Source organism: Pungitius pungitius, chromosome 16, assembly GCF_949316345.1.
Source record: "Pungitius pungitius chromosome 16, fPunPun2.1, whole genome shotgun sequence".
In the NCBI taxonomy this organism is placed as follows: domain Eukaryota; kingdom Metazoa; phylum Chordata; class Actinopteri; order Perciformes; family Gasterosteidae; genus Pungitius; species Pungitius pungitius.
In genome coordinates this window covers 2,907,593-2,930,739 of record NC_084915.1, presented here as the reverse complement: position 1 = coordinate 2,930,739, position 23,147 = coordinate 2,907,593, and the positions used below count along the sequence as shown (strand labels likewise).

At 41.4% G+C, this 23,147-nt stretch overlaps 1 protein-coding gene across 1 annotated transcript in view; it reads left to right on the top strand.

Moving 5' to 3' along the window:
- Positions 1-296: 296 nt before the first annotated feature.
- The window catches only part of ntm (neurotrimin), a 252,918-nt gene continuing 230,067 nt past the window's right edge, over positions 297-23,147 (top strand). The window contains exon 1 of the mRNA XM_037467556.2: positions 297-524. Coding sequence (XP_037323453.2) covers positions 464-524 — 61 coding nt within the window. The 5' untranslated portion in view covers positions 297-463. The remainder of the gene's footprint in view (positions 525-23,147) is intronic.

Sequence of the window (23,147 nt, the reverse complement as noted above, 5' to 3'; positions counted from 1 at the left end):
TTTTGGCTTGCAAATAATATTGCAAACACCTACAGCTGATTTCAGTAAACAAGCGTTTAGGCGTGTGACTGTAATCGCGATACACACCTGCCACTCACAAGTAAACACGCAGCTTTCAGACTTAGTATCTATCTAGCCGTAGTATCTATGCTTTATACCAGCTTTATACTAAAACAGGAAGTCTGTTTTTACTCCAAACTAAAAGTGCCACATACTCGCACAATAGTGCAGGATGTGGTCACCAGTTTTGTGCTTAATTTGAAAAACACTAACCGGATGTGAAGGCTTGATTTCCGCCAGCTTTCCTCCAGCACGCGTGCCAACAGGACGGACGTGGTTAAGCTGCGCTTGTTGTGCTTTACGGTCCCACAGGAGCATCTCGCACTGGAAGAAGAGCCCTTTTCGGGATTTTCCAAGACTCGCTGGAGGTAGCTCCAGACGAACGGACAGCAGGTGGATAGCCATGAAGAACGCTCTTTACTGGGCCATGCTGGTCGGGATGACCGTCATGCTGATGGAGAAAGGTAAGAGATGCCGTCCTCCTTCGCACTTGTTCCTCGCATTTCTGATTCTGTTGGAATGGAAGCGCCTGTCAGTTGAGCCCTTTAAGTGGCTACACTGGACACCGAGGTGCTCGTCACGTTAGCCAACGCTCAAAGCGAGCGATAAGTGAAGGAGGGGCCAGAGGCTCGACTGTCCAAATCTCCTTGGAGTTGTCCTCGATGCGTTTTTACACCAGGCTGCAGCCTTTTTTGGAACTTTATTTTGGAACAGATATGGAACAGATATGATAGATATTTTCAGCATTATCAGTGCTGCTTTGGTTTCTGCGAGTGAAACAGAATAGTATTATTGCTCTCTGTGTGGCATGGCTCTTTATTAGGAAGAACTTGCATTAAATGTATCAGATTGTCATTTTGCGCATGTGGCTCTGGCGCTGCCTCATCCTGAGTCGTGGTGCGTCTCACGGACGGAAGGTCTTTGCTGCAAAGTTGATTAAGTTGTTCTTAATCCACATCAACGGCGCGGTCAGGTCATCCACATTAAGCCGTGTATTCCCGGGCAGCAAGGCTCAGTCCGTCTGACCTTACACCTGACAGCCAAAGTCAATCTAGCAGGTCGATTGGGGCGAGACTGAGGTGTGCTTGAACAGATTCAAATAAAGGGCACCTCATGAAACAGAAGACGGTACCTTTTTATACCCAGTGTGTATGCTACTTATCTGGAGCCTCTTGTCTATCAGAACCCTGCTAATAACCACGCATTCTTCATAGACAGCAGAAAGTATGTAAAATATATGTTCTACTTTTATTCATGTATATCCTCAAAACTGTTCTAAATGTGCTAATTTCCATATATAAATATAGAATTGTAGGCAGAGTATTCATTTGGACCCCCCCCCCCAATGTCTAAACCATGCGCCCTTGGCTAATCCCCACTGTGCTCAGACTTTTCAACTTCATAATGTATTTCAGATGTGTCAGTGGTCACAAAAATATGGAATTATTCAGGTGTGTTATTTGATGTGTCTGATTTAGTGGACCAGAGACAACATGTTTTAACCCCACTTAATGAACAGACACTGCCACTGTTGTACCATAATGTACTGTATATCATTAGCAAAGTAGTACAGCCATCCTTTGCTGGCAAGAAACTGTAATGTGAAAGAGAACTTTACATTATATTCACAAGCAGAATTAGAAATGCGTTAGATTGGAACTTAAATGGTTCCCAGAAACAAATTGGGACATACGGCAACAGACAGGGCACAGCATGCTTGATAAGAAAACAAATAAACAGTGCAAAAGAAAATATGGAGGATAATGAACAAATAAAGTGGATTTACAGGTGATTAATTAAACCAATACTTTATTATTAGTGTTGGTTGTGGATAATGTCTGAGTCCAGCATTGAGCCTTCTCATCAACCAGGGTTAGTTTTTCAGGTTTGCAATTATTGGCAACTTAAAGGGCGATATACAATTAATACACCTACACTGCTTTCATTCTTATCTTTCACAATAAAAGCCCTAAGCATACGCTGCATCACCAGAGAGCATTTTACTATGAGAAAACTCAACAAACAACGTATCGTAGTTACGTAGCAACGCAATCTGTGTGAGAGAATAAGCGTTATAAGATGCAGCAGAGAAGGTGAAGAGGGATACACACAAGGCGAGACCAGTACTGGCCTGCATAACAGTACTTGCTACCAGAGGTCCTGCTTTATTCAAGCATTGACATCAAGGGCAAGCGTCTTTCACAATATGAAACCAATTGTGATAAGTGTGCCATGATACAGTAAATTGGGTTCCATTACGATACAAATTGCAGTATATTACAATACACGTTTTTTCTTTCCTGAAAATGTAAAAATAAAGCCTTAAATTCAACTTGTGGTGTATCCCTATACATGCATCCCATGTTAAGTAGAAGACATATGGCATTACAACTACTTCAAAAGGTAGTTGCATTAAACTGTCACTCAAATCACCAAACTGAAATGTTTCTGCCATAAAGTAAACTATTTTACTGGAATGTAACTTCATTTTGAATTAAACATACACTATCACGGGGGCTGGCTGGTGCAGGTAGAGGCAGGACTCAGACGCGGAATTCCAACAAAGAGTTCTTTTTAATTAATCAAAATCCAAAAAAACGTGGCCAAAACGCCGACAGGGACCAGAAACACTCACCAACGAAACGTGACATGGAAACAATGACTATCTATCTGCAGTTCGACCCCCTGCTAAATTCCATGTCCATGTGTCTTTCAGTAATACAATTAATGTTGGTTACTAATGGACAGGTGTCTCTGTGTGTGGTAGCTCCTGTGAATTATGACATTTATGATGACATTGAAGACATTAGAGGGGTATGGAAAAGTAAACTATTTTAAACTCTGGGGTGTAGTTAGCCTCACATGTCAGGGCTCCTCTCTTTGCAGGGGTAGCCATGTTCTAAATCGTTTAAAAGTTCTAAATTTTCAAAGATTCAGTTCACACGTAATCCTCTTTTTGTTGGACGTCAAGGCAGAAACATTTGGTGCTTTAATTGGGCCTTAATTCAATGGAGACAATTCATCTGAGGTTTCTTTTGTAAACAAATATTCTCTGATAATAATAAAAATGTAAAAACACCAGTTTAAATGAGTACATGAACCACATGTGTAGTTTTGGCCTTTCAAGTGAATTTATTAATGTCATAAAAAGTAGTTTTACACAAAGTAACGATGAGCAGTGGGATAAAATAAAATGCCTGCAAACATTATTAGGGTCTGAGCCGACTGAAAGTAGGGCGAAGCCCTATTGTGTTTTGAGGAATTAGGGTCCTCGCTACGACTAGTTGTAGAGCAGGGGTGTCAAACTCATTTCAGGTTCGGGCCAGATACTGCCGACTTCGAGCGAATGCGGGCCACTGACTATCGCCACAAACGGCTGACGGGGGGGCGCTGGCGGTCCGACCAACGGTTCGCTGATGGCGGGACGTACGCACTCCGGTGGCGGACCACACTGGACGGCCCGCCAGACACTGGCGGCGGGCCGCAAGTTCGACATATGTAACCTAAACAAATAACATGGAAAGTTCAATATAATTAAATCTATGGTTTAAATACACATATTCAGCCACATACTGGTGGAGATGCGAACATGTTTACGATGCGATCTCTATAAACTGTCTCTGCTCTGCTCACTGAAGCAACACAATCTTTGGACAATAAATATCAGAGCCAAGAGCAGCGAGTGTAGTCAACTACTGCTGCTAACACATCCTATCGGACCCGGATTATTTATTTATATCCGTTAACGAACATTTCTCCTCCTTACCCTGGTAACCGCTGTCATTGCAGACGGTTGCGTCCATTCTTACTGTGAAAATATACGTACTTCCGGTTAAGCGGCTACGCTTTGTATTTTCATTTTGTGGGAAAAACGCGGGCCTTGAGTTTGACACATGTGCTTTAGAGGTTCACTAATATCTTACTAAGGCTCTTATGCTTTTATTTCCAGTTTATACAGAAATTATGAAAGATCAAAGTGAGCCCAGGTAGACAAGTTATCAGCCTGAATTGACAATCCATTGACAAGATTTCTGGAATCTCCTCTGCCTTAAGATTGCAATATTACTTTTAGCTGAAAGTACATAGCTTAACTGATTCAATTTTAATTTACCAATATATAATGCCCTGGAGGAGAAGCGTATCTTACTAAATGTATGTATTAGTATTAGCCTAGTGTTGGTGGATTCTGTTTATGAAACCACAGACTCCAAGGTTTTTGAATATGATAAAGTCCGGCGATTAAAGTGGTCCGGCTGACCGCTGCCCCCCCGACATGCAAGGAGAGGCGAAGGCCCGTTCATCGCTGCTCGCAGCTTTAATTATTATTAATATTCTATCAAACTAAGGGCCTTTTTGGGGCCTTTATCATTTTCAAAAAGTTGTTAAAATTGGCATGGATATCTAGACTGTTAAAAAAATTGATATTTTTTGGGTATAAAAAAAATGTCTCTATAGCGCCATCTAGACATTTTAAAAAGACCACACTAGGCCAGTTTCCGCGCATGATGTCCGATCAACTTGGAAGTTGGCACACAGGTGCTCTTGGACATGCTCTACAAAAAAGTAAATTATGGTATGCAAATGCGCCTAACTAGATTTTCCGCCATTTTGAATTATGTGAAAAACACATTTTTGGAAAGTTTGATTGTCACGAAACCTTCGGTGGATCATTATTGGTTCATTGTGCCCTTGTTAAATCAGAATAGTGCTGATAACTCATTGTTTTGATGAGATATGGGCTAATTAACTTCGCAAGGAGTGTGGCTTAATCTGGCAGATTTTTAACTTCCAATGTGTCTTGGCCTGCCCTCACCAAAATTATAGCATGTGTAAACATTGAAGACCTGAACACACCCAAATTATTTCATAATATTTGAAGATTAGGTGGCGCTGTATTTAATCATTAAAGATGTGCCTTTCTGGCATATTTTCATAATTTCTTAGAGTTGTACAAGACCGAACTCCTTCCAGGGATTAAACCCGATTCTTTTCAAATCCACACAATTTGCTCTTGAGACCTTGGCCTCTAAAAATTGCATACTGCTGGAAGAAATATTAAACTATGTCATCTGCAAACTTCAGGAGCTAGACGGACTGGTGACTGGAGGTGCAGTTGTTGGTGTACAGGGAGAAGAGCAGAGGGGAAAGAATGCAGCCTTGGGGGGAACCGGTGCTCATGGGCCGAGAGGCAGAGATGTGTTTCCCCAGCTTCACGTGCTGTTTCCTGTCGGACAGGAAGTCAGTGATCCACTTGCAGGTGGAATCAGGCACGTTTAGCTGGGAGAGTTTGTCCTGCAGCAGAGGCGGCATTATCAAATGCTAATGAAAACAAGTAGGTTTTAAGCACACTTTGAAAGACGCCCAATGAGGAAGGTCATTCCTGGCGCTTTTCTTAGCAGCGCCAGTCTCATCTTTTTACGTTCTAATCGCCGCGCTTGACTTCAAGGTGTAACCTTTATTATTGTTCGGTCTGAAACGGCGCGCCCAGTGACGGGTGGTGCAGCAGTATTGTTGTCCGGGTGGAAGTCGAGAGAAAGGTCGGTCCGGGATATTTTCAGGAGGGGCTTTGAAATTCGGGAGTCTGATTGTAAGATATGCAAAAGCGACATGGCCTGGCACGGGAGCACCACGGCGATGATTCAGCACCTTAAACCAAAACATGTTAGAAAAATCTAATCTAAATATTTTTTGTGCCTAATCTATTTAATTTGGCAGCTGTAAAGTATACATCATGAGATGTGTGTTTTTTGTGTTAGTCCATTTTATTTGCTTACTTAGGGATGTTCAAGGAGCAATCTGTTTGTGCAGTTTCTATATGTTTTGCACTGTCAGTTCTATTTTTCAATAAAGGGTTGGAAATTAATGTTTTTAAATTTTTTATTTTTTTATCCGATTCATCGATTAATCGAACAAATAATCGACAGATGAATTGATTATTAAAATAATCGTTAGTTGCAGCTCTAATGAAGATGATACTGGATCCCAAATTTCTCAAAAATAGAACCTAAAGGGAAAATAAAATTGGTCTCAATATAGAGCCCTGTGGAACCCGACACACAAGACGTGCAACGGAAGAAAAATAATCCCCTAAGCTAACTGAAAAGGTACTATCCTTCAAGTATGAGGGGAACCATTTCATGCAAACCTGCCAAATGTTATGGTCAACTGTATCAAATGCTGCTGTAAGATCTAACAACAGCAAGACAACACAGTTTGCAGAATCAACACCTCGTAGGATATCATTAGACAACCTCACAAGAGCAGATTCTGTTATGTGACCAGCTCTAAAACCTGACTGGAAAATAAAATGTTATTTCTCGTTAAATAGTAATTTAGCTGTGTATTCACAGTATCTTAGAAATTAAAGGCAATTTCGAGATTGGACCAAAGCTACTCATGTCAATTGGGTCTAAGCCGTTTTTTTTAAAAGAGGTTGAATAACCGCATGCTTAAAACCAACCGGAACAACGCCAGATGACAAACTAATATTCATAATAGTCAGAATACTGGGACCAATTGAATCAAGTACCTGCTTAAACAAAGAAGAAGGGAGCACATCACCAGGAGACTTGGTGGGTTTCATATAAACAGTTATATCACTAAGTTGCTGCAAAGAAACAGGCATGAAACTGGTAAATTGGTTTGAAGGGGCAACGGACGCAATAAAATCATTGCCAACGGATGTAATTAGAGATCTAATTCCATCAACCTTACCGATAAAGAAGTTTAAAAACTCTTCACACACATCAGCAGAAGGAGTGAGTGCAGGAGTAACAGTAGGATGAAGAACAGCATTTATAGTAGAGAAGAGTACTCTAGAATTATTACAGTTTCTGGAGATGATGACAGAGAAATAATTTGATCTAGCCAATTTAACAGCTCTTCAGTACTCGTTGAAACAGTTCTTCAAAATCTCATAAGAGACTTGCAATTTATCTTTAACCCATTTCCGTTTGGCTCTCCTACACTCCTGCCTCAGAGCACGGGTAGGACTGTTCAACCAGGGCTGCAATATGACTTTTCTACCCCTTTGTCAGGGGCCACAACATCTAAAATCTCTAAAGAGAAGTTAAACTGATCGACCAACTCTTCTAAGTCCAAGCAGGTAGAATGTGACTCGATCGAAGAAAATAAACAAGAGCCATTAAAAACAGCTGAAAAATGACTAGCTGTGTATGAGTTTAGTATGCGAGATGAAACCAAGGCAGATACAGTATTACCCGGCGCAACACAATGAAAGTTAGAATTAAAAATAACAGTCTAATGGTCAGAAAAAACAGTATCAACAATCTTTACGCTATCAATACAAAATCCCAAAGATAGTACAAGGTCAAGAGTATGACCACGTTCATGAGTTGGACCTGAAACACATTGTGTTGCGACTGTAATAAATTAAAGTATTCTTTGACCAGGGGTTTTGAAGGGCAGCACACATGTATTTTAAAATCCCCCAAAATTAAAATATTGTCAAAAGGGACAATACCAGATAAAAAATCTGAAAACTCCTGTATATAATCTCCATGAGAGCTTGGGGGTCTATAAATCAAAACACATAGCACAGATTTAAAAGAATTCAGTGTAATTAACTGAGATTCAAAAGAGTTAAAAGACACAGTAGGTGAAAGTCTACACTCAAACATGTCTTTAAAAACAACTGCAAGACCCCGGCCATGACCAATAGACCTAGGGGTTCTAAAAAAACTGCAGCCAGGAAGAGAAAGTTCAGAGAGAGAAGTCATTTCACCGGCATTAAGCAAAGTCTCAGTAATAAATAAAAAGATATATTTCATGAGAGAGAAAAAAATCGTTCAAGATAAAGGTCTTATTAGCCAGAGATCTCGTGTTAATCAACGCCATTGTCACTGGAGTCGGAGTGGTATAAGAAGAGGATCGCCGAGATGAATCATAAAATGTTACCGCACTCCTGTCACGTAAGTAGCGAATATTCTGATGATTAACTCCTCGATCTGTAGACTGTCGCCTTACGTACGCCATCCGCGAAGACTGAGGCATCAACGCCGAAGACGGAAAGACAGGCACAGTGTATGAGCATCTCTAATGAAGTGAAGTGGAGGGCCATGTTGACTGCATCGTCTACAGACCTGTTTGCTCTATTTCATTTTTTTAATGTTACGGACCAATGAAGTTTGTAATAGGTGTGGCTTAATAGACCCTTTAAGACCTTTAACTAAAAAAGTAAATAAAGTTGAATAATTGCTGTTTTTTTCAATTTCCATCGCATTTTGGATTCATAAATGAACGAACTCCTCCGAGTTTAAACTTGGGCCAATTGATCCTGACACCTGTGTTCAAAAGTTATCATCTCGTTAGCGATGTTAGCAAGCTGGTTATAACTCGCTTAGACATTGATGCTGGTATTAAGAGCTCTCGCGTCGGCTTCTTTGAACACTACGTGCAGCGAATAGCGCCACAGATACGCCGTCGGCGAGGACAAGCGTCTTGAGGATAGGTTATATAGCTTTACAACTTTGGTTCTTGGTGATCTGATCCAGAATGGAAACATCAGAACCAGACTCCAATCATTTTAGTAATAATTATTCTTGCCTTACCAAGTTCAAACGTCTTTATATTGGTAATTGCCAAATATGCTCTTCTCATTGATTTAACATGCAGGACTGAGGGTCTTTTTCAGAAATATATAGAAGCTCTTCTCTTGGTCTGAATTAATAACTTTAAATGTTCATTAGAGAAATATGGATATTGTGGCTTGAATACAGATATGCAGAGGGGCCTGTAGGTCACAAATGGGCAGGTGGGGTGGAAAAAAAGCATCTAAGGTGGGTTATGGAGACGCTCAGCTGGCTGGCTAAGGCAGGAAGCAGCAAACATTGGGATGGCAGCCAATAAGTGCTCAGAGCACCTCGAGGGGAAGGGTAAATGCTTTTGGGGTGTGTGAGCGAGATGCCGTGTCCAAAAAGAAGGTCTGTCCAGTTTTCCGTTCATGTATTTTTTGTCCTAGTTTAAAAAAATAAAAATAATGCAATCATTTCAAGAACACAATAAACACAGCACAGTGTCACATTGTCCTTTGGCTTTCTCACGTGTAGTGAAATAACAGCTGTCAACCTGTTCAAGATCTCTCACTGAATGCAGTCTTGTGTAATTCTCTTTTTTTGTCATTTACTTGGCACAGGTAGTTGAATTCACCCCCATGGCAGAATTTACACACTTAAATGAGAAAATAAATCAGTGTTACAAGAAAGTGTGCCTGGAATGACCGATGCAGATTTTTTTCATGTTTTCTGCAAAGTGAGACCGTAGAGTTCATGCAGCTCAGAGAGCACCTCCTGCTTTAATGCAAATGCTTCATCTGTCTCCTCTGCCAGTAGATCAAATGTGCAAGTAACTTTCTCCAGATTGAACAGTCTCTCATATGTGAGATGGTAAGCCACCAAAACTTGACATCAGTAGGTGTACTGTTGTATTTTCATCTCAACAGAAAGAAAAAAAGATGCAAAAACAAAAAAACAAAACAAAACCCCTCACAAACCCAGCAAAACAGCCTTTATTAAACTGCCCCAAACAAAGAAGCACATGATTCTTCCCTGGAGTATTATTCCGGCTTAAGATGAACACTGGTAATGAGGCAGTCTCGTTGTCAAAGCGGGCTCCCTCCCTCTGTCTGTCTCTGTATGTGGCTGGGAGAAGAAGACAGTGCTGTGTTGCCAGGACGCAGCGCAAACTCTTGTGTCGGGGCTGAGACCCTGGAAGGCCTGTGCATTGTGCTGTGTCCCCTCCTACATCAGCCCTTGTCGGCCAAATACGAATTATAGCCGGTTACATCATATTTGGAGCAACAGCTGTTATTGGATGACCAGCTGAAAGAGCAACAATGGATTAGGGTAGTGGTACGGAGCCTTGTTGTTCTGCTTGGTGGCAGCCTTTTGTTAAAGACATTGAGATCAGTGTTGATGGCTTGAGTGTGTTCTTTTCTTATTGCAGGGTTACAGCTACTCAACAGGGATCCTAAGGAGAAAAAGAGCTGTTGCTCAAAAAACTGTCTTTGTCCTTGTCCATATGCAGTTTTCACAAAGCTTGGAGCAAAATGAGCTGGCAGAGCAAGCAGATGGCCGACAGGTAGACATAGAACACATTCTGTAAATGGACACCATGTAAATTGTCCATGAGATGCTGTGGATTCCTTTGATGCATTTTAGCTGAATCTGTCCCATTGTCCTTTACTCCCAGAGTGCCCCCCACTGACTGGCATAGATCTGCTCGTTCAGTGGCGAGCTACAGGATGAATTTTGTGGGCTAATAATCCCTTGCATTTATTAATTAAATAGACATTCTATTAATTCACAGCTGGTCCCTCCATAAAGTGAATACTTTAGGTGAGATGTCATCTCCATATGCAGATTACAGAACCACACAAATTTCCTATCAATATGTTTTACTTATGGTGATGATATTGTTTGGATTCAATAATAATCACCCAGGAAGCCCAGTTTCACTTTCTGGTTTTACTTTGGCCAAACCAAAGATTTGATTGGTAGAATTGATTGGGTATCTGTCCTGTAGTCTATTTGAAAATTCAAAATTCTGCTAATAGTAAAACCCTTCGGTGTAACACAATTTCACGTGTACGCGCTGTAGGCATTTTAAACACCATTGTCATGACCCGGCTCGAAGGGGATGACAAACACGGGAGAGACACAATGCAAAGGTTATTTCCAAATATATTTATTTAAGTAAAGTAACAAATCCAAAAGTAAAACAACTATGAGGTGTGTACGTCAGTAGTTTCAGTCATGTCAGTGTGGGTGCTTGATCATGTCGGAGGAATGTTGTGAACCTAAATTAAACGTCAAAAGACACAAAACAAAGGTGCGGACGCTGGCCAGGGAAAACCAGCGACCCCGGGAGGCAGGAACCATACGCTCTTATACTGCCAGAACGCCCCAGCTGCTCCCAATCCAGTTGATGGCATTACCTCTGGGAAACAGACAATGACGTCATGACATGAGCCAATAGGCAGGGCCGTCACACCATGGACAGCGCCTCAGCAGACAATGATGTTTTTTCACCCAGAATCCCCCACAACAGATATTGTTATTAAGTAAATAATAATATTAAACACAAAACTCAAATGCATTGGTATTATATAATGTTAGATACCTTTTTTTTTTTTAAATCTACAACATGTTCTTGGCAGTATGCATTAGCGCTGGCTAAAAGGCCAACTGACGAATTCTCTCCCAGCTATTTTTCTTAAAACAAGACTGGAAATCTCTGTGTACAATAAATAACTATAATTGGCGATAGAATGGGCTCAGTGGCTGTCACTGGTTTTTGTGTATTGACAACAGACAAATTGGTGTCAAATTCAGGTGTTTTATTAGCTAACAATGATTTGGACAGATCATTATGTTTATGGTTGGAAAGTATTGTTCTTCGAATCTATTGAACTTATTCTTCTTTTATTTCTGCCAACTTTCATTTGCTTCAAACTTTCAGCTAATAAAGCCGTTTGTGATGGCCGGGATGCAGCCACAAATATTATGAACGTTGACGTTACGGACGCACATACATACAAACACCCATTCATATTTTTTTTGCACACTTTTAGTATTTTATTTCATGCGCTCAATAGTTTCTGTTCATATATTTATTTGGCAATAATACTCAGACACGGTTTACTTCTCATCAAAACATTTATTTGAGTTACAGTGCATCACTGACTGGTTGAAGTGCACACAATCTAGTTAGTGTTGTGCAGTATTCACCATGATTGATGTTTCGTTGAAGTTGTCACTGTGTTGCTGAGGAGTGGAGGACTGGAGCTTCAGATGATCGGTTGGTTCTGTTGGGGTCCGCATAAATTATATACCCAGCGATGTCGGGGGGGGGGGGGGCTGCGAGCGGTTGTCTTTGCGGCGCCAACTGAAAACATGGATGGACGGATGTTTGACTGGGGGAGGTCAGTTCAGTTTGTTTCTCAGAGTTTCGTTTGTTGTTGATCTCATTTATAGGCCTAAACATTTGTTTTCATTAATTTTGGACTTCACTTCACTAATCCTTCAGCTACAGTTTCTGAGATTTACATTAGTGTGTATTATGTTTCTTAGAGTGAGGGCGAGAGTGTGCAGCAGCGTCAGAATCTGGTTAAAAATATTGCACATTTCAGGCTTCTTCGTTCATCGTTTTCAGGCTTCATCGGCTTCGTTTGACAAAATGATGCCGTGCTTTTGCTGGCTGGACTCATGTGGGTATGCAATCCCACAGACATTTACTTTTGGCCTGAGGAGCCCGAGAGTGGGACAACGTCTATCTCAAGCCCCATAGGCTATAATGCAAATCTGCTGACATATTTATCAAAGAAAACCGAAAGTACACGTTGCCAAACTGCCTTTGGATCCGTATTCATTACCGCAGAGACATATAAATCACCTGGACGCGTTCGGTTGAGTCTTGGGTGGATTCTTTGGAAATTGCTGTTATGCTCTCTGCCCTTTGATCAGCTTGTTAATGAACCCAGGTGCTCTTTTACAGTGGATACTTACACACGTGCGCTGCACTCTGTGTCTGTTTGTCTCACACAGCTGAACCGTAAGAGCTGATTAGTGGAGTCACATGATGCAGCTATGCTTTTTGTCAACAAATCAAAAATCATGAAACCCCCCACGCCCCGACCCCTCCTCACTCTTAATCACTGTCTCTTTTTCCCTGTCTCTCTCCCTTCCTCACTCTCTCCCCCTTTCTGTCTCTTCCTAGTTTTTTTTCTCCCACCCACCCAATCCCAAAAGAAAACCGCCATGGAGGACACTCCTCTAGCTGTGACTACAGTGTGTGAATGTTCGTTACTGATGGGCAGGTGCCACTGTGTATGGTAGGTCCTGTCATTAGTGTATGAATGGGTGAATGATGTCATGTAGTGTTAAAGCGCTTTGAGTGGTCAGAAGACTAGAAAAGCGCTGTACAAATCTGTTTTACCAGGTCCATTTAGTTTGAATGACAAACATTCTGTCTCCCAACCCCCCCCCCCCCCCCCCCCCATTCCATTATTTCAAAATGAAAGCCTCAATGATTATCTGTACCTCAACCATAAAGCACAGAATGAATGCTCTTTCAAATACTAGTACAACTAGTACTAAACCTTAAATTACAAAAAAAAATAATTTCAGCTTTTCCTATTTCTATTCTTTCAGCAATGTTTAGAAGTAATTTATTAGTTCTGTATTTTTTCAAATTCATAGAAGCTTCTCCCATTTGTTTTTTTTGGAATTCTTTCAAGTTCATTTCAGCTTTTCTCATTTCTGTATTTTCCGCAATTTTTAAATTAATTTCAGCTTCTCCTATTTCTATTCTTTCAGCAATGTTTAGAATACATTTCAGCTTTTTCATTTCTGTACTTAAATAAGTAACTTTCTGAAATTCATTTTTTAAGCTTTATGCATTCCACCGCATTGTTGTTATTTTTCTCTTCCCACAGCGTTGCTCGGATTTTTCCCCCAAATATATGAGAATGTCGGGCCCCACCGGGAATCTTGTGTTATTATCCAACTAAGAGAAATAACTTGCGGTTTTCCCACAAATTGCCAAAAACCCGCTTGCGGGTTGCAGGCGAACATTACTGGGGCAGGCGGTAAATTCGGAGGGGGCAAGAAGAACGTTACTGCGGGGGGCGGGGCGTGATGACTGACATAAAAAATCCCCTTTGCAAGGCATTAATTCTCCAAAAAAGTATGGACTGTCACTCTCTTGAGTCACAGATCTGCAGTTAGGTACCACCTCTATAGATTATCCTCACAAATCAGTACTTCCTTCTGTCCTCTTTTTCTGCCTCCATCTCCGTTGCAAAAAGCGCTTTCTACCAATCCAGAATTGAGTCCTCATTTTCCAACCACAAAAAACTATTTTCTATCTTCACTAACCTCCTCGAACCCCCCAGTCCTCCTCCCCCCTCCACCCTTCCTCCAGGAGACTTTGTCACCTACTTTACCAAAAACATAGCTGACATACGCTCCTCCTTCTCCAACCCACCTCCTTCCAACTATATCCCACAGACTTCGCCTCAATCGCACTCATTTCCCTTTTTCACACCCCTGTCTCTTAACAGAGTTCTTACTTTGGTAACCTCTGCCCGTCCCACCACCTGCCCCCTCGACCCCATTCCATCCCACATTCTACAGTCGATCGCCCCCGATCTTCTTCCCTTCCTCACTTGTCTCATTAACAATGCTCTGTTATCTGGCTATTTCCCCAACACTCCGAAGGAGGCAAGAATTAACCCACTCCTGAAGAAACCCACCCTCAACCCTTCTGAAGAAAACAACTACAGACCGGTATCCCTTCTTCCCTTCCTGTCCAGAACTATTCAACGAGCCATCTTTAACCAACTCTCCTTCTACCTGCATAGTAACAACCTCCTTGACCCCCACGAGTCAGGCTTCAAGGCGGGCCATTCCACAGAGACTGCTCTCCTCGCTGTCGCGGAGCAACTCCACGCTGCTAGAGCCGCCTCCCTCTCCTCCGTTCTCATCCTTCTGGACCTTTCTGCAGCATTCGACACAGTAAACCACCAGATCCTTATCTCCGCCCTTCAGGAACTTGGTGTCACAGGATCCACGCTCTCTCTTCTCTCATCCTACCTTGATGGTCGCACCTACCGGGTAGGATCAGTGTCGGAACCTTGTCCCCTTACTACTGGAGTTCCTCAGGGCTCCGTCCTGGGTCCCCTCCTCTTCTCAATTTACACCAACTCCCTTGGCTCCGTCATTCGCTCCCACGGTTTTTCCTATCACAACTATCCCGATGACACCCAACTAATTCTCTCCTTCCCCGACTCGGACACTCAGGTGGCGGCACAGATCTCTGCATGTCTACCTGACATCTCCCAGTGGATGTCCGCTCATCACCTGGAGATCAACCCCGACAAGACCGAACTACTTTTCTTCCCTGGAAAAAACTCTCCCACTCAGGACCTGACTGTTAACTTTGGCGACTCTGTTAACGCCCACTCAGAATGCCAGGAACCTCGGCGTAACACTTGACTCCCAACTCTCCCTGACTGCCAACATCGCAGCGACGACACGATCCTGTACATACACGCTGTACAACATCAGGAGAATACGACCCCTTCTCACTCAGAAGGCGGCACAGGTACTGATTCAGGCTCTTGTCATCTCGCGCCTTGACTACTGTAACTCTCTGCTGGCAGGTCTCCCAGGTACCGCCATACGACCACTGCAGCTCATCCAGAATGCAGCAGCTCGACTGGTCTTCAACCTTCCGAAATACTCCCACACCACTTCTCCGTTCTCTTCATTGGTTACCAGTGGCTGCATGCATCCAGTTCAAAACATTGGTACTGACATACAATGCTGTGAATGGATCAGGACCAGTCTACATCCAGGACATGGTGAAACCCTACATCCCAACCCGCACACTCCGATCTGCATCTGCCAAGCTGCTTGTTCCTCCCTCACTGAGAGAAAAGCACTCGGCGAGATCGCGACTCTTCGCTGTCCTGGCTCCCAGATGGTGGAATGAGCTCTCCGATGACATCAGGACTGCACAGAGACTCTACATCTTCCGTCGAAAACTCAAGACTCACCTCTTTAGACTCTACCTTGACTAAAACACTAGCAAACCGTAGCACAAACAAATGGTAGCACTTAAATTGCACTTTTCTATAACATGTTTTGAAACCGCTTATTTGATGAAAAATGTACTTTCTTGTTACTTGTTCTTCTGAGTTGGTATCTCTATGTGGAAATGCACTTATTGTACGTCGCTTTGGATAGAAGTGTCAGCTAAATGACCTGTAATGTAATATACTTTTCATACTGTTGCGGTTTGGGGCTGTGGCAACTCTGTGGCCTTTGTGGCACATCAGTGGCCTCTGTGGCTTCTGTGGCGTCACAACAGGAATACTCGTTCTGCACTCGACCTACCAACTCAAGCCTCCAATTTAAACAAAACGTTTTTTCGCAGCTTGGAGAGAAGACAAAGCAAAAACAGCGAAAGTTGACATTCTGCGAAGCACTTTGTGTTGGGAGAGCAGTGATCAAGCTTTATGGAGCTTCAGATCTACATGGATTAGATTAATATGAATATGAAAACGGTGATCCATTTGAAGATGATTAAGTGTTTTTTAAAAAACATTTTTTTGTAATTTCACATTAATTTTGCAAAACCCTGATGTAAGATTTTGATGTCAGCAGTCTGCGCCTCTGGTGGGACAGGTGAAACTGTAAACTAGATCCATAAATAGTCAGTTGTTTGTTTTGTTTAGTGTGTTATTTCCCCGTTTTTATTTAACCTTTGTTGAAATTACAGTTACGGGCAACACTTCAACAATTACATTGTAATAAATGTAATTACAAAATGTCTTTTTATACATTTATTATACATTTATCTACTATTTTATTAATTACTTTTGGGAAGACAAAACGTAAGTTAACCAATTTCAACCACCAAAACAGCAGTTTTACCACCAGTTGGCAGTATACATGTATTTAAAATAGGGCCGGGACTGGATTAAAAATATTAATCTAATTAATTAGAGGCTTTGTAATTAATTAATCGAAATTAATCTAATTTTAATTGCATAAATATTTCCCCTGAGAACAGTGAAGTATTTTTTTTCACAAATTGATTTTTATGTATTTTTATTTTTGTTCAACCAATTCCAGCAGACAAGTGTAGCAATAGCATATTTAGAAATATAGTACTTTCAGAAATTCAGGTAGCTTATAGGTAAGTAGACCTTCTGTAAACTGTTTTTTTTTAAGTAGACCAATACTTTCAAGTACATTCAGAACATTGGTTATTTTTTCAGACGTGGACTTAGTTACCCTGGTCCTTAAACCAGTCATCAGGTGGAGTGTGGGTTGGGTGTGGGTCCTTGTACTCGGAGTCGGGCTAACGTCCACGCTAGCTGCTAATTGTTTTGCGTTGAGGTAATACTTGAGGCTCGATGTGCTGCGGTGATATGTGAATTGCTTGTTGCATAGCTTGCACACAACCATGCTCTTATCGACGCTTCCATCCGTTCGTTTTTTTAAAATTAAATTTCCCATTCACGGGGCCAACCGACAGCTTCTTCGTTCATGTTCACTGTGGTTTGTTGTTGTCTGAAGTCTAAACTGCCCGCAAATGCGCTTTTAAAATTACTGCGTAATTATTTGGTTTTACTTATTGTGATTTACCTGACGCTTTTATTAGTAATCCTGCTTTTATCCAATGCAACTTACATTAAGTGCATTTGAACCATTAGGATTCAAACCAAGAAGACCAAGAAAGTGCAATTTTCATTTTTCTATAGATAAGAGCCATTATTATAAGCAAAGTACAATTTAAGTGCTACAATCTGTTTAGTGTTTTTTAGTCAAGGTATATTCTGAAGAAGTGTGTCTTTATAGTCATTTCTGAAGAAATGTGATGCATCTCAGGAACCCATGCATCAAGTAAAGTAACCTAACAAATAGATTGTGCACAGACTCGCAATCTCTGTAATGAAGCACACCGATCGAATCGTCACCAATAATCCATCCAGGGGCTTGTTCATCCATCTGGAAGAAATAATGAATACAATAATTCAATGTTTAATATACGATTTATATAACGCCAACTATACAAACCATTTTTATACCTTCCTGCTTGGTGAAGGCTGCAGATATGTTGACTCTCTCCTCTCCTTTCCTTTGGAGGCACTGACTGCACCACTTACGGTTGTAAAGAGGCGCATGGCTGATATTTAGTTGTATAGGAGAGCTCTGTGCTTTGTCCTCAGCATGCTAGTGCAACACAAAACCCAACATTCAAGATGGTCATTTTACAGTGACTACAACATACATATACAGTCGTTGTTACCCTAAAAAAAATTGCTAATTTTAAAGAGTCAAGGCTCCCGGTAAAAGGAGAACAAATGTATGTATGTAAGTAGTGAAATAATATATACATGCAAAGAGAAAAACAGAATGCAGTGAATTGAAATGCCACTTGAGGTGAGAAAAGGAGTCAATAGAATCACAGTAAAGGAAACATTTGTATTTTGTCAGGAATGCTGAGCACTGATTGTGGTTTCAACAAAGCCACACGTGTTGGGAGAAGCCCTGAAGATCAAGCTATAATAGTGTTGCCTCCTGGACACTGGACCACTGCAGTGGGGTTTTAAATTGACACTGAGGCTTTTTGCATGCTCTGTGAGACTTTTGGAGCTGCTCATATGAACATGTGAAAAATGGTGTGTGGTATTAGTAAAATCCAGAGCGAGCGAGTCTGAGTGACCAGGGGGAAATTACATTATTTGAAACTATAGTTAATTTGGCAGAACTCATAATAAATGCAATGTAAGCTCAATAACCCCCTCATGGATCCTGTGATGTCAGTCTGTTTCCTCTTTGTGTTCCACTATGTGTTCTTCTGCTTAGTGACTGTGACATAATGTGGGAATCCCATTATCTGCATTAGTACTTAGAATTAAACCCGGCCAAGTAACCATGGCGATTTATTCTTTGAAGCTAGCCTGCTCCAGACCAGGCTAAGATTAATCCTGCAGCCTCATGTGTTAAATCAGCTGCCGCTCTGACCCGAAACAAACAGGTTTAACAGTTATTCCGTTGTTTACTGAATGCGTTCTGATGTATTATTATTAACATGCATCACTTGTCACTATTGCTCTCACCAGTTTGGTTTAAAACTCTACTTTTGCAGATGTTTAGTTAGATTTGTTTGGATTCATTTCCGGAGGAGGTTTAATTCCTTCTTCTCAGTTTTGAAGCAATCATATTAAAGCAATTAAAACAGAGTGTACAACTTTCCTAGTAAAGAGAAATTTCTAAATCCTTCTGCATTCAGTCGGTCCGCGATTGTCTGCTTTTCCTCTTTGTTTAGTTACAGCTGCATATTCCCTTTTTTGCGTATGATATGCTTCACTTCCTCATACATTTCATTAAGTTGCTCCTCAGCGGGTGAGCAATATGCTGCGCGCGGCGTATTCTCCATTTCTGCATCAGTAAATCTGTGATCAATATCGTGGTCTACTTAAGAAAGCCGAAGTCGTGCACTTATCCAAGATATGTGCTCCTGGATCGACTCAGCGCGACTCGGCAAACGTGCAACCGATTAAGCCGCGATGAGCAGGTCACACTAAGTCAAGCAGAGCTTTATCAGTTAACCCCGATTTCTTTATTCTACTTTTGTGCAATACCCCCCTGGGATCCCATGTGTTATGTCTCAAGTGTTTGTGTGAGCTAATAGCAGGATAATGCACCGTGTCACAAAGCTTGAATCATTTCAAACTGGTTTCTTGAACATGACAATGAGTTCACTGTACTATAATGGCCCCCAGTCACCAGATCTCAACCCAATAGAACATCTTAAGGAAGTGGTGGAACAGGAGCTTTATGCCCTGGAGGTGCATCCCACAAAGGGAGGAGAAGTACCTTAAATTCTATTTTTGATTTAACAGGAAGCCAGTGCAGAGAAGTTAATACAGGAGTTATATGATCCCATTTCTTAGTTCTTGTTAATACACATGCTGCAGCATTCTGAATCAACTGGAGAGGTTTAAGCGATTTACAAGAGCAGCCTGATAACAAAGAATTACAGTAATCCAGTCTAGAAGTAACAAATGCATGAACTAGTTTTTCTGCATCACTTTGAGATAGGAAGTTCCTGATTTTCGATATATTACGTAAATGAAAAAAGGCAGTCCTTGAAGACTTCTTTATATGAGAGTTGAAGGACATATCCTGGTCAAAGAGAACTCCAAGATTTCTGACGGTAATGTTGGATACCAGAGCAATTCCATCCATAGAGACTGTATCACGTGACAGCTGACTTTGAAGGCGCTCTGGGCCTATCATGATAACCGTTTTTTCCGAGTTTAACATCAGGAAGTTGCAGGTCATTCAAGTTTTGATGTCTCCAAGACAATCCTGAAATCTAACAAGCTGGTTGGTGTCTTCTGGCTTGATCGATACAGTTCAGTATCGTCTGCATAACAATGGAAGTTTATGCGGTGTTGCAGGGTAAATACAATCGGTCCAAGCACAGAACCTTGTGGGACTCCGTGACCAACATTGGTGGTCCTCGATGATTCACCGTTCAAACACAAACTGGGATCGATCCGATAAATAAGATTTAAACCAGCTGAGTGCAGTTCCTTTGATGCCAATCAAGTGTTCCAGTCTCTGCAGCAGGATACAGTGATCGATGGTGTCAAATGCAGCACTGAGGTCCAGCAAGACAAGAAAAGAGACAAGTCCTTGGTCCGATGCAAGTAGAAGATCATGTGTAATTTTGAATGCTTTCAGCACCTTGTTGAATCAATGCCATGTAGAATTAAGGCAGTTCTGAAGGCGAAAGGGGGTCAAACACAGTATTAGTATGGTGTTCCTAATAATCCTTTAGATGAGTGTAAATGATATGTGAAAAAAACCTTACATGAAAAGAGTTGGCTTTTAACAAGTAGCAAAGCATTTATTTGCAAGGCAATTTAACAAATTTGCAAGGATGTAAAGCTCCGCCGACTTCATGAGAACCAAGAACTAAATACAACATTTTGTTGTCTTTGTCTGTTTACTCGCAAGGCTTTTGACATGGCCAATGGAAACTTCATTGTCCTTTATTGTTTGCACTGTGAAATTGCTTGTCCCAACAAAAGAGACCCCCTTAACTGTCCTACAATCGGTGCAATATATTTTTTGGGGGGCTGGATCATAAACCAGCCCATCTCAACTGGAACCCCACTTTTTATTGAACAGTCTTTCTCTTCTCTTTATTCTGGTTTGATGAGTTATTTTCTCTTGTTTCTGCCGTCTGGATTTTCCTACACCTGCTCCGTGCCGCCACATTCTTCACTTTCACTGAGCACTTCTATCAAGCCTCTACCTGTCACATGTGTTCGCGCATCTACAGTATGTTGCTTAGTAACGTACGGTGGCTGAGACGGTCTTCTCAAAATGTGGTGTGTGAACTGGTTGAAGTGCACGTGTCTCCTGGTCAATTATTATTATTTATATGTGTTTGGAAAAGACTAGAGTAAGAGTTTTGCAAATAGCAGTTTCCTATACAACATCGGTGAGGCAAAGAATATTAGTAAAGATACTGTATGTAGAGCCATGAGAAAAGTGTGCCTCACTCTGAAACGTCTTTTAAACGTTTTGTGGTATTCCCTGGACACAAACCAGTGAGGAGTAAAGTAAACAGCACCTGAATAAAATACATTATAGGTTCAATACCATTGTACTAGTTTTAACCAGCAATATTATTCTTGTGATTAAATATGAGCATGGGTGTGTGTTTCAAGCCTGTGTGTAGTGCATTTTCACAGAGTGTAAAAAATGTAATTTTGGATCCCTCTCCCATGAATGGGCATCCCTCTCTATTTCTTCCATGGATCAGCCACAGACAAAAGAGCAAAAACAAAAATGATGTGACAACAAAGTTGTTGTTATTTCGGCATTAGTGCTCTGCTCCTTCAGAAATCAACAACCATCTCTACTGTCTTCCGAGAAGGCAAGGCGCTTAAAGGACTTCAGGACCACAAAGGTCAGGGCGACGGGCCTGTAGTCATTGAGTCCTGTGATCCTTGTTTTTTTGAGGACGGGGATGATGGTGGTCTTGAAGCAGGCTGACACATGGCATGTCTCCAGTGAGCTGTTAAAGAAGATGGTAAACACTAGGACTGCAACGATTAGTTGCAGTAAAAAGATTAGATTTGTAAAAAGCCTGGGAGTATTTCTTCAGTGAACCAAACCAAAAAAGAGTTGTCGTTTCACAGCAGCATGATGGCAACGCACGGACATTTAAAACGTGCTGGGGCCACCACGTCTTCTCCTCATGGGTAAGTTTAGCTAACTAAAGTAAAGCTAGCCTTGTTAGCTCATCGTAAGGTTTACACAGACGTGTTGGAGAACAGAATGTCTGTGGAGGATGCTAACGCTATTATGTTAAAAGCAATGTAGTAAAACTGAATTATTGTAGCCCGTATTTATGTTTGTTCTGAATAGTTAACGTTAACCTTCACTTAGCACTCTTCAAAAACAAGATTGTGGAATAAAATCTCAACACAACGAGAGATCTACTCTAGCACAATAAAAACCTACTAAAGCCTGCAACGTGGTAATTAAAGCTCTTTATTTAAAAGATACAAAGATACATGAGCAATTCCTGCCGATATATCTGGAGACCCTAAGCACGCATCAAAAGTGATCCCTCAAAGAGTGTCTGCTGTCAATCTGTGACCTCTTTTATGTTCTCCCCATACCCTAAAAATTAGTTTGAACCAGTTTGTTCTAGACAGTTGTTTTACAGGATGTTCTCTGTGGTTTTCACTCCGTACCATTTTGTTGCACGTTTACTATTGCGGTCAGTTGTTTGTCTTCGTGCTTCCATTCCCCAGTTCACATGTTTGCCTCATATGGTCATTACAAGCACAGCATAATTCCCTGCGTTGTCACACAACATTTGTTCTACAAGAAAAATAAAAAAACACAGACAGGAACATACATCTCACAAAATAAACGGCCACACGTTGTAGCCGAAAGGAATCTATTAGTTGATTACAAAAAGAATCATTAGTTGCAGCCCTAACAGCAGAGACAGCTGATTAGCACATTGCTTCAGTATGAAGGGCGAGAAGGTCTGGGCCGGCTGCTTTCCGGAGAGGTTTCTCCAATTGAAATATTCTATTGGCATCCCTCTTACGAATAGAGAGAGGCGTCAATGTCAATAAGATTATAATATCTTTATTTGAAAATACTGGAAAGTGTGAGAAGAAAAAGCATCGCTCCTGGCTCAGTGCAAATTTTTGCCGGCACCTCTTTGACAATGCAGGCCGCCAGATGGGTCTCTTGGAAGTAGTTTTCACATGGGTTATTTTTGCTCTACAACCACAGGGAAATTATAATGCTATTAAAATGCAAAGAGGCATTTGCATACTGAGGCATTTGCTCTGATTTCCTGTCAAATTTCTGCCTGACTGAAGTGTGTAATTTGTCAGAACGGCTAGTGCAGGTAGAGGCAGGGAGGACTCAGACGTAGTTTTTTCCGGAAAACCAAAAACAGACTTTAATAGTCAAACAGGTTCCAAAGCCTAAAACTACATCACAGGA